This window comes from Lepidochelys kempii, chromosome 2 (genome assembly GCF_965140265.1).
Source record: "Lepidochelys kempii isolate rLepKem1 chromosome 2, rLepKem1.hap2, whole genome shotgun sequence".
Classification (NCBI taxonomy): Eukaryota; Metazoa; Chordata; order Testudines; family Cheloniidae; genus Lepidochelys; species Lepidochelys kempii.
In genome coordinates this window covers 113,200,894-113,213,744 of record NC_133257.1, presented here as the reverse complement: position 1 = coordinate 113,213,744, position 12,851 = coordinate 113,200,894, and the positions used below count along the sequence as shown (strand labels likewise).

Sequence of the window (12,851 nt, the reverse complement as noted above, 5' to 3'; positions counted from 1 at the left end):
CCAAAGAGTTTACAGTCGAAGACTAAACAGGTGGATACAGACAGATATGGGAAGCACAAGGAAACAATGAGACAATATTGGTCAGCATGATAGGCATGGTCTCAGCACACCCAGCTGCCTACCATTGTCACACTTGCTATGTCAGCTTTGATCTTCTGACTTACATTCCTTATGCCCTGTCCCTTCCCGCATCTTTGTTTATCTGCACTAGATCAATCACAATCTGGCCCTAAATGTTAACTGCCAATATTAAAATAAACAAGAATGAAAATCCTCTATTATTATTGTTAAATGTAAATATGTATTTTCATGCATGAAACTACAGGAGCCAGCAGCATAAAGGATTTAGCACTATGCTTCTTTTCTTAAAAGTTGCTTTTAAATACTAATCAGATAATTATAAACATGAGCACCGAGAACAATTTACAACCCCTCTGGCATTCGCTGTCGGCCACAAACGTCATCCCAGTGCTTTTGTTGTTGGAGCGGTTGTTTGTTGGGCTTTTGTTCTTACGCAGTGTGTATGACAATATGTAGTTCTTTGGATGACTGAGTAATGTTCAGTTCAGTATTCAGAACCCTGCTACCCAAATAAACCCTGCCTCAAAAAAATCTAAGGAGAGGTCCTTAGGAGTGTGCAGTGTGAAGCTAGTGTGATATAAGTAAAACTAACTCCTGCTTTGTAGGGTTACACGGTCAATGTGTGCCCTTCAAGATTGGGCTGGAAGGGGGCAAGTCCTTTTGACACTTCTGTGGAAGGCTGATGAATGTGAAATAGCAGGTTTTGTAGTAATGGATGAAATTAAGCATAAATGTGGAACAGGCTTTGTGCATGGTTTCCCCATTCATTTCTGACTGTGTTTTAACACTGACTTGCAGTCTATCTACTAGCTTACTCCTGGGCCAGCCGTACAGTGGGCTCTTTTGGTGATGTCAGTGGACACTCATTATGGACTAGGCTGAGACTACCTCACTTACTTCATTTGTTACCTCCCAAAGACAAATTTGAAACCAAGTCCCCAGTAGCTACGTGCATAGCAGTCAAGAGAGTATCCCCTTGGAGCAAGAGTTCCAAATTACAGGGGAAAATATTTCACGGTTGGCATCCCTACTACATGTAGGACAGATCAGCATGTCTGCAGGACTCTAGGGGGAAATCCAGGACTCTCCTGTGGAACGTAGACCAGTTAACTGCTATGAACACATGCCTTTTAGCTCTTGCATACAGAACATTCTGTAATAATAACTCTATTCAGCTTCTGATTCTGAGCATCATCCAAATAATTTATTCATGTTAGTGAAAAACTCAAAACACAGTTTTTACTTAACTTTTTTTTTTAATTTCTTTAGAGAGCAAACAAAAACGATTTGTCATTTTTACTAGTCTCCTCTTTTGCAATGTCTTTGTCGAGAGTTTAATTTATGACAGAATCCCAGTGGGGTCTAAAGATCAAAGTATTTTAAAGTGTAAAGGGATAATGATTCTTTAGACAAGTTAGGCCAGGATTATAGCTCCTGTTCTATTTTGCAGAAAGGAAAAGGTTGTTGGGCCTCCCCCCTCCACTTTCTTTGTTTAACATCAATTCTAATTAGGAAATATTCCTTATTAAAAGGTTAGCAGTCCCGCAGGGACCATTACACTTGGATTAGGATAATAAAGCAGGCTTCTAGTTTGGTGAAGTTTCTTCAGCCTTCAAAATACAGCCTGAATGTTACTGGCAAAGAGGGGTGGATGTGCAGGAGGAGGTGATAGTATGTGCATGGGTATTTCAGAAGGTGATCTATGGAAAGATGTCAGTGAGTGCGGACCGAGCCCTTGAAAATTCATGGAATATGTAAAAAGCTAATGTAAAATATTATTATTTAGAGACAGTACTGCCTCTATAACATACCATGTTGTTGGTTTTTCATATCCCTCTGCATGTTTTTTCTTTGTGTGATCATGTTTTGTTCCCTCCCCTCCCCTTCCCTTCCCCCCGTTGTTGTTTTTTTATTTAAGGATATTTGCGTGGAAACAGGATCTTTGCTACTTTAGAGATTATCAATTCCTGCTGCTAATTCCTCATTTGAAATAATAATCCTATTTGCAACATTACATTTGTTTGCTGTGGAAATAGTTACGGTGCAACAAAGAAAGGATTATGACTTCCTGGCCCAAATTCATCCCAAATGTAAGCGGGTGCAACTCCCTGGCCTTAAGTGAGGAAGTAAGTCCAAGAGGGGAAAGACTTGTCCTGAGGGGGAATAAATCTATCAGCATACAGATGTCCTTAATATAAAAAGGTGGAAGGGAAAATCGAGTATGGGCTAAATTCTTCTGTTATTTTAGTGCAAATCCAGCACAACTCTACTGAGGTCATTGCAATTAACTCCAGATATGCTGGTGTAACTGACACAAAACTGTCCTTTGATCTCTAAAATAATAATAATTCATAATAATAATTTCAAAGTTTTCCAAGAGGCATCTGTGCCTTTAACTATTGCACTTCTGTTTAATGAACCAGATTTATCAGAGTAAACACTTCCAGTATTGCATGCATCTGATACAGCATGTTTTCCCTGAACTTCCAGGGAAATGCTATCAGTTAAAAGATTATTCCTGTGCTTTGCTAATGTATAGAGGCGGAAGTAGTTGAAGGCACACCGTCTAGAGAAATCTGAGAAGGGGAAGGGGTATGAACGTGTAGTTAAATGGGAATAAATAGTTGTTGGGAAGTTTAGAGGGCAGGAGACATACGTGTTGAATAAGTAATGGCTAAACGCAAAATTCATGAAGACATTAAAAAAAGATAAGGGGTGATTTTACATGTGGTGACTCACAAAAAAGATTCATAATAATAAAAACAAATGAAAACAACAAATCTGACTACCAAATAGCTACTGTAGGAAAGCTGTATCTTACATGTACTTTTCAGAGAGCCAAGGTGGGGGAGGTAATATCTTTTACTGGACCAACTTCTGTTGGTGAGAGAGACAAGCTTATGAGCTTGCACTTTCTTCAGGTCTGGGAAACATATTCAGAGTGCCACAGCTGAATACAAGGTGGAACAGATTGTTTAGTATAAGTAATTAACACACATTTCAAGAGACCATTCAAGGGAAAGTCACGTTTCTCAGATCTGGAGAAAAGCTCCTATAAGCTCGAAAGCTTGTCTCTTTCACCAGCAGAAGTTGGTCCACTAAAAGACATTACCTCACACACGTTGTGTCTCTAATATCCCAGGATCAACACAGCTAAAACATCCCCACATATACTTCTTAGGGCACAGCTCCTTGCAACCATCCACTACTCTTCATCCACCACTCTTCATAACAAAGTGAGAATCTGAAATGCCTCCAGCCTGAAGTAGTTAACCACTCTTAAACATCAAAACCCTGTGCAGTTCCCAGAATTTTCCACTTCATTAACAATACAGAAAGAGAGAGTGTGGAGATTACATTATTTCCCAAGCATCCCTTCCCTCAGAACCTTACTTGCCATGTTTTAAATTGTTGAAACTTTATTATTTTTAATTTTAAAAACACACCTTTGGAATTCTTGTGAAGAATAAGAATCAATGAACAGACTAATTTCTGTCTTAATGTTTGGAAGGTGATGTTTCTTTATGATATCACTGGAATCTAAAACTAATTGTTTTGAGTTAATTTTGATTTATTAAGTGATTTTTACTGATTGTATGCCATTGTTCATCCCTGGCACTGACAAATCTTTTCAGTGTGAACTAATTTTGTCAGAGGGTACACAGAACAACTCCATTTGCCTGTTTTCTTTGAATAGTCTGTATTTGCTGTAATAACAGTGGAGATTTTGCAGCATTAAGCAGTACAAGTACTGAAGTATTGAGTGTATGGATTATAACTGATAGAATTCCCAATATGTGATTCCTCATTTTGGATGGACATATTTGTACTTAAGGAACACATGAATAAATGAAGTAGTGAATAGTTATATGCCCTTTATAGAGACCTTTTTAAAAAAAAAGGCTAATTGAATATTGGCAACACTAGAAATGGAAGGCATCTATTTATTCACAGAACACACTTAGCAGGGGGAGCCATAGTAAATCCACAATGGCCACCAACAGGTCTCGGCCTTCACTGAATGAATCATCTCTATAGGTGACAGGGTTCTTCTCTTTCCATACCCATTCAGTCTTTGCCCTCTGTGTTGAGTCTTCCAGCAAGTGTGCTAATGGGATTATGGCTTTTGTGATGTGAAACACCTACTTACCTGGGGTTGGAGAGAGACCATTAGTGCATTTCACATACACTGCCAAACAACCATCAGATGAACGTGACTTTAGTTACTATTACCCTTAGCTGGATTTGAACAAGTGACTGAGAGTTGAAAGGTTCTAGGTCCCATCATCTATCCCTTTATTTACGAGAACAGTCCAAAGGACTGCACAGGAGGCTATTAGACAGCGGATAATCAGTGACTCCACTGCAGTTACACCAGGAACCAGATGGTTTCACAGTGGAGCCTCCAAGTATTAGATCGCCACAGCAGTATACGAAAACCAAATAAAAGTAAAATAGAGGACAGCAAAGGGCTTTCTAAGCTGTGATATTTATGGGGGGAAACAGAGAATTCTGAGTCACAAGGAGGAACGTATAAAGAAGAGAGGGGCAATAACTGAGTATCCATGAGGTTCTCGCCCTCCAAAACTTTTATTAAAAACATACATTTAGAGGCCTGTTCCTGAAAAGAAAAGTGTGTTCATGCACAGCACAGATTTAGAGAGGCCCAAAATTAATTAGAGGACAGATCTACTAAACCAAAGTTGTGACCTTGGCCTGGGAACATGAGAAGAAGATCTACTAACCTCTGCATAATCCTCATAGTGCCTTTTTATTCTACAGGTAATGCATTGTAATTAATTGAACTGAGGGCAGGAAGACAGGAAATCCTGAGCTCTAATCCTGGTTCTGGATTATTGCTACTCATGCTAGACTTGTAAAATTAGATTTTGGACCAGTGTTTCTGTGTCTGGGGAACTCATTTTCTTTCTGCGATATGGTGTGTACAATAAGAGTACAATTGAACAAGATCTCTAGCATTTTAGAATAACATGTTTGCTTTATTATTATGGGTCCTAATATTCATCTGATAGCCATCTAGCACATCTTAGATCCCCAGCCAGCCATTGTAAAGTGTTTTTATTTTGTTGCCCATGAAATATATTTTTGAATTAGCTAATTCATAGTAGGCACTCTCCTTTCAAAGATTAGGAATTTGAGTACTCAGAGTTTCCCCAGAGGGAGATGTTATTGCTGTAGAGTTATTATTGCATTGTGGATGCAATTGTTATACTTCTGTTATTCTTTTTTAATGAAACAGTAAGGTGTAAAGGGTGTTCCATTTGGGGATGAGGACTAAAACCTGATCCCGAATGACAGAAATCAAAGGGAGTTTTGTTGTTAATTTCAGTGGGAAGACGATCAGGGCCTTAGTGCCTGCCTTTTGTGCTAGGCTACGGCTTCATCTTTTGACAGCCCTGAGAAATGCAATAATTCTCCAAGAAAATACTGAGTGCCTGGCTGTGATATTCATTGTGTAAAAAGGACGTTCATTTTCAAAAAGGGACTTTATTGGGTTGGTGATGTGATATACCTGTGATTTTATTGAAGATTATGGGCCTGAATATGTCATTGTTCAAGCAGTCATACAGCTCCATTTGTATCCAGTTATACACCTATCCGTTCATTCCATTTTTTGGACTAGATTCAGTGTGTATGGATGTTCTAGCAAAGATTACATCTATCAGGACATTCGACAGTGTCGAGCTTGGGGTTTGTGGGGGTTTTTTTTAGTTTTTTAAATACATAAACCCCATGTATTACAGGCAAAATCTCAAGAAAGTTGTCTTATTTTTTTAGGGATAGCAAATTAAGAGAATCTACATTTTGACTATGAATGGTGATTTTTTTTTCTAGAAGACATCATTTGATGCATTCTGAACAGCCCATACTTTTCTGAAAAATCTTAAAGACCTTTTCTTGAATAACCTGTAACTTCTCCTGAGAGTAAAACAAAATCATAATAAAACAATTCCTTACTGAGCTGGAACAGAAGATAAACATAGAAGTGTACGGCTGGAATGGACCTCAATACACCATCTACTCCAGTCCCCTGCACTCAAGGCAGGACTAAGTAATAACTAGACCATTCCAGACAGGTGTTTGTCTAACCCATTCTTTAAAATTTCCAATACTAATAAACTTTTGGAGATGTCTCAAACAGAAGCTGACTTGCTTGGCCTCAAGGAGGTCTAGAAAAAGAAGTAATCAAAGCAACCCAGGTTTGGGGCTTTACTCAGAAGCCCAGTTTTACGATATTTTTGACTATCCACAGATGTTTGAGCAAGGCAATAAAGCAAAAAACTGTTGACTGGATTTGCTAAAAATCTTTCCAACAGTGTAAACTAGGGCTGGTTAAAAAATTCCCATTAAAACTGTTTTTCAACAGGAAATAGGTTTTAGAGTAAACACAATTTTTCACAGAAAATTTCAGTTTTTCATTCAAAAAACCCCAGAATATTTCACATAAAAATCAAAATATTTCAATTTGGATAGGCTGCTGCAGTGCCTTATGGGAGTTGTAGTTTGGTTGCCTCACATCCCCATTTTGCTCCATGGGCTGGTCTTCCCAGCCAAACTACATCTACCATGATGCACCAGGACCTGGGACTCCCATGTAGCTATCCAAGAGGGGAGACTGGCAATCATGGGAACTGTAGTCTGACCAGGAGCCCAGCCAATAGAGAAGAATGGGAGCATGAGGCAACCAAACAACAGATTCCACAAGGTACCACTGCGGCATTTTTAATCATTTTTCAAATGTTTCAATATTCACATTTTCTCCAAAAATCAAAATTTTCCACAGGGAAAAATCCATTATCCAACCAATCCCATTCTAAATTCATCTTCATTGGAGTTGAATATGGTCTTGCATCCGCTCTGGCTTGCTCTAGCCATTGCCTCACTCATGCTCTTGTATTTGCCTGCACAAATGCAAAAATCTAACTGGAGCTGAATGTTTAAAATCAGCAGGAAGGCAAAAGATAGTCGTTATTTGATAGCTGAAATTCAGCAAATGCACCTTACGGGTTTCCTTGGGAAATTAAAAATCAGTAAAGAGAGAGAGGGAGAAGCATTGTCAGGAAAGGTACCAAGAGACCTGCAACAAAGAGAAATGGCAGGAAGAACAACTTGAAGGAAGAGAGTGTGTGTCAGGCACATTTTCAGTTTTAACAATATCTTAATGAAGTTTTCTGTCAGGAATTGTACAAGTGTAGAGGTCTTATGTTTAATATTGTGCTTCTCTGGATAGGGATTCCTTCCTTGAGAAGCCTTCAGTTTAGCATGTAGGCAATTGAGAACTTAATTAATTGACAAGACAGTGTTTTCCCCCACCTCATAAATCCTAATTGGAGAAGACTGACTAGAGAAGGCTGATTCTCAATAGGAAAATAAACCCCTCAAGTTTGGTATCCTACTTCTAGCCATGCTGCAGAAGAAAGTGAAAACTGATGCTGCAGAACAAACTCCTGAGCCTCATAAATGCACTTATCCACTTGTGCACTGCTGGGCCAGGAGGTGTGAAGGCAGTTCTTTCCTGACCTCTGCAACAGTTAACATATGCGTGGAAACATGAGATTTGATTATTGTTCTCTTCCCTAGTTCTCTTCTAATCACCTATACTTAGTATTGGATTGCAGAAAACTTTTGGAATCCCATGAACAGCATTTGTTTAATATCTAGCTATCATTTTGGGGAAAGGTATGTCACAGTTTCAGGGTAACTGCACCTTTGACCCCCTCCATGATCAGCTCAAGGAATGCCCTCTCAGGCCTCCAGCCAGCACCTTTCTGGGCAGGAACCTGTGTCCCTTTTCTCCCCAGATCGGGTTTTAGGCTGAAGTTATCTCAGGCAGGTCTGACTAATGGCTAGCCCCTGCACTTTGCTTTTTTTCCAAGGGCTGTGACCAGGGAATGCCAATGGTTATAAGTGGCCACACAGCTCTTTCAAAGCGGAGGACATTTGTTTAAGGAAAAAATCATACAGAGAAAACATATTAAATAGCCAAAGGATCATGCACTGAATGTACCAGTGGTCGTCTATTGACCAAATGGAGGAGTCTGACAAGGCAAAGTTCTTCCAGCCTTTCAGCAGGGTTGGATCCTTGCTTGGACCAAAGGTCAGGTCCATTTGCTGGATCTAAAGGCAGGCCCTTCTGTCAGTATAAACCCAGTCTTTTATACCAAAACTCTTGCTTTGTCTCCCAGTCTCCTGAAAATTTCCCCTCTCCTCAGGAGGTCATGCCTCAAAAGGCTGGGTAATCTAAACTACAGAAGAGGTTGCATAGTGCTCATGACTCCATTTAAATTTTTCAGATGGTCCTGTCAGAAGATAAAGCCAAGGGGCCAGGCCCTCAGCTGGTATAAATCAGTGTAGTTCTATTGCTTCAGTGAAGCTACATTGATTTATGCCAGTTAAGGATTTGCCCTCGAGAGTACATCTTTCATTATGACTTAAATGCTCGAGTGCTTAAATCAGTTTTTACTCATTCCTCACTCAACCAAAAACTGAAGTCACAGGATTTGGCCCTGTGCTCGGAAATGGCCAGCTTTCACTTACTCTGATGTCTGAAAAATATGAGATTTTTAGCTGATCCTTTTTAATCCCATTTTGTTTTTTTACTGAGCGCAAAAGGCCCTTGACAGTAACATCCTCCTCATAAAGTCACAGGGATTGCTCTTTTTTCTTACCATGTGCTGTTTGTCCTGTGGAAAACTCAGATGCTCAGTGGCTGGAATTTGGCCTCAGCATTCCTCCGATGCATCTTCCTGAGAACTGTCACAATGTGATGCACAAGAAGCATTATGTAACTCAGTCAACAGAGCTACGTATTGCCGAGCTAAACAGTGTGACTTTATTCTTTGATTCCCACACACTGCTAGTAACAAACTGCTTTTAATGGCCTCCTTACACTAAGGTGAACTATCTAAACATCCCATTAGCAACGGTTACTGTATCTTAAGGATAATGATAATAAATAATAGTGTTTGAATAACACTTTCCATTTTCAGAGTGCTTTACAAACACTCATTCATTCTGAATTAAGGATGAGTTTCTGTCGTTTTCAGCACTTTTCCAATGAAGTAATTGTCCAGTCAACCATAGCAAAGAGACCAAGCTAATGGTCCTAATTCTCTACTGCATTAAGGTCACTTTTTGCTGCTGCAGTGGTGTAAATGAATCATAAAACCAGCATATTTGGCCATGGGATTATACCCCCTGCATATGGGAATCTTCACAGAGCTGAGTGGTGGTACCTCTGGCATATTCCCCACTAAGCATCTGGCATAGGGTGTATGCCTAGAGGAAGTCCCAGCACTGCTGTGAATCCCAGCTGCTGTAACAACTCCTTGAGGCCACAGGGAATGAGCACAATGAAGAGCAGTCCCCAGGCTGCTGTAATTTATGCCTGGGTACCGGATTGGCACACAGTAGCTCCGGGATCAATGGAGTGCAAAGATGATTTGAAGATACTGCTGCACTCCCCTCCTGTGATGTGCTGTGCAGTCTTTGGCTGCAGCTGCGGATGGGGGGCCAGTTTGTTCTGAGAAGCCTGAAATCATTTCCTGAACTTTGTCAGACAGTAGCCCTGAGCCTACATCGTATCAGGCGGCCTCAGCTTCCATTTATTTAAATGAGAGTCATCAATTTCCCTGATGTAAATGACTGCATTGTGTGTGGAAGGTACTCAGCACAGGATCAGGCCCCAAGTTCATGTTTTGGATGGTGATTAATGTTCTGTTACTGCTCCCATTGGAAGCAGTGACAAGACTCCCATTGACTTCAGTGGATGTAAGAGCAGTCACAACAAATGTTAATTTCTGAGGTCATCTTGCTGGTTTTCTTTGTTTTTCTAATACCCCTTTCCGCTGCGCTCTCTTGCTTTCCAGTCGGAGTTTTCTGATTGCTTCTGTTTGCAGTCCCCATTTTGTAATTAGATCTTATTTGTTGTGACTGTATTACATACAGGTTGACTGCCAAGTGATTTCAATTCATGTTCATTTGTAATTAGTACATTTAATAAAGCTGTCCAAGGAGGGAGTGAGAATGGAGGAGGAGGAGAAGAGCTGCTATTGTTCTGCAGTCTGCGAAGCCTAACCATGCCTCCTTGTTTCTGTGGACTGGCTTTGTGTTCAAACTCTGATTGGACGAGCTGGGTACAGTTGGGAGGCTCACACACAGCAGACTGGAGGGCAGGGAGGGAGGGAGCTAGAACTAAACTTGTCATATTTGTGGAAGTCAGGAAACAGTCATGAAAGGAAGGAAATTAAGTGAAGAAATCTGCACAGCCTACCTTTTAGCAGGCTTGCCCAGGGTGGGAGTGGGAAGGCCACATGTCTAACATGACACAACACATTTTGGTTTTTGTGGGTTGGAAATAGAAGAGCAAAGTATACGCCATAATATCACGCAGTGTGTGGACATACTGTGTAGATAATGGAGCAATGTCATTGTCCCACTCTCTGCCTTTTGCGCCGCAAAGTCGCTCTTATACACATTGAACTAAGGAGGATGTGATATGGTCCAAAAACTGATCCTGGATTTTTTTCGCAGACGACTGAGCCAGAGGCCCACTGCTGAGGAACTGGAGCAGAGGAACATTCTGAAACGTAAGCATTTGTACCATTCGGAATTGAATTTGGTAGCTGCTCAATGTCTTTTATAAAGCACCAAATCAAGTCTGTAGCTATATCACAAATAAGTAATAATATATATAAGAGCTATGGTTGGGTGGGAATGACTGTAAAAAAGACATTCAGTAAGATAACCAATATAAGCAGTCTGAGAAGAAAATTCAAACTGAGGGTCATCTTCCAAAGTTCTCACACAGGCAAACCTCCCATGGAAATCCAGTAAAGACTTCAGGATTTAGCCCACAGTTTCTAAATTCTAATCTGTATTGATCCTTTAAACAAACAAACCTATGGGGAGTTGCAACATCCCTAAAGTAATTAATGATATTTTAAAGCCACAAAAAACACCCAGACAGCCTGATCCTGTTCCAGTTTACCACTGATTTCAAGGAGAGGAAGATGGAATCTGAAACAAGTTGTTCTGGTGAACGAATCAGATATTGAAAAAGTATGGCAGTTATTTTTTATCAAAGTAAAATGATTTTAAATATAAAAAAGATAAAGCTGTTTGTTTGAAGGTAACTAGCAAGAAAGCAGAGAACAGCAGGAATACAATTTTCACTGACACTCTTGCTTGGGTGATGTATCCTGCATCCTTTCTGGAGCATGGAACTAGAGTATTTTTAAAAAGTTACAAGAAAAAAATATTGTAAAATAATGCATTTAAATTCCTTAGTGTGTCTTTAGATAGGATCCCATTGTTAAACATTGTATATTCATTGTTGTTTTTTAATTTCTACATTGAACATAATCCTAGAGGCATGTAATGGGTGATTAGCTCTCTAGAAATTAGTAAAATTAATTGATTAAATACCATTAAATCAAATTTCTAACATATTTTAGTGGTGTAGTTAGGGAATAAAATGTGCTGGCACTGCAGTGATTGGTTTTCTGTAAATATGGCACATGAATAGACAAATAGCTATAGATCTAGAGCAGGGATGGGCAAACTTTTTTTGGCCGAGGGCCATATCTGGGTGGAGAAATTGTATGCAGGGCCAGGGCAGGGGGTTAGAGTGCAGGAGGGAGTGCGGGGTGTGGGAGGGGATGCGGTGTGCAGGAACGGGCTCAGGGAAAAGGACTGGGGCAGAGGAGCAGTGCGGGGTGTAGGAGGGGGCTCAGGGAAATGGGTTGGGGTGCGGAATGCAGGAGGGAGCTCAGGGAAGGGGTGCAGGAGGGGTGCAGACTGCGGGAGGAGTTCAGGGCAGGGGGTTGGGGTTCAGGAGGGGTGCGGCAGGGGCTCAGGGCCAGGGGCTGGGGTGCAGGAAGGGTGCGGGGTGCGGCAGGGGGCTCAGGGCAGGGGGTTGGGGTACAGGAGGGGTGTGGGGTGCGACAGGGGGCTCAGGGCAAGGGGTTGGGGTGTAGGAGGGGTATAAGGTGCAGGCAAGGAGTTGGGGGCGGGGTGCAGGAGGGGTTCAGGCTCCGGCCCGGCACTGCTTACCTAAAGTGGCTCCGGGGTGGCAGCAGCATGCACCAGGGCCGTGGCAGCAGCATGCACCAGGGCCAGGGCAGGCTCCCTGCCTGCCTGCCCTAGCCCCAGGCCTGCACAGCCCCTGGGGGATGAGAGGGACACAGGACTCTGCACGCTGCCCTTCCCACGCCTCCAGGTACCTCCCCCGAAGCTCCCATTGGCTGCAGTTCCCCATTCCCGGCCAATGGAAGCTACGGGGGGCGGTGCCTGGAGGCAAGGGCAACGCACGGAGCCCTCTGCCCCTGCGCCCCCCCAGGCTGCAGGGACGTGGTGCCGGCCACTTCTGAGAGTGGCGTGGGCCCTGCGGCACCACAGGGGGCAATCCCGCCTGCCAGATCTAAAGCCCTGATGCGCCAGATCCGGCCCGCGGGCAGTAGTTTGCCCACCGCTGATCTAGAGAGAAGATTAGATTAGCTATCAGAGCCAATTTAAGCAGATATGGGGTCATCATTCACTTATGAGTGTGTCATCTCCTACTATATTCTCTAAACTTCTATGTCATGTCAGGTGGAGGGAGTCAGTCTCCTGGGGAAAATGACTGGAAAAAGAGGCGAAGTGTCCAGAACCTAGGGTAACCAGACAGCAAATGTGAAAAATCGGGACAAGGTGTGGGGGGTAATAGGAGCCTATATAAGAAAAAGACCCAAAAATCGGACTGTCCCTAT

The 12,851-nt window shown here is 41.9% G+C and overlaps 1 protein-coding gene across 8 annotated transcripts in view; it reads left to right on the top strand.

The window, feature by feature from the left end:
• Window positions 1-12,851, top strand: part of PHACTR1 (phosphatase and actin regulator 1) — a 459,498-nt gene that overhangs the window by 383,328 nt on the left and 63,319 nt on the right. For all 8 annotated transcript variants that reach the window (XM_073332014.1, XM_073332016.1, XM_073332013.1 and 5 more), the window contains one exon: window positions 10,636-10,691. In XM_073332014.1, the coding sequence (XP_073188115.1) occupies window positions 10,636-10,691 (56 nt within the window). The remainder of the gene's footprint in view (window positions 1-10,635; window positions 10,692-12,851) is intronic.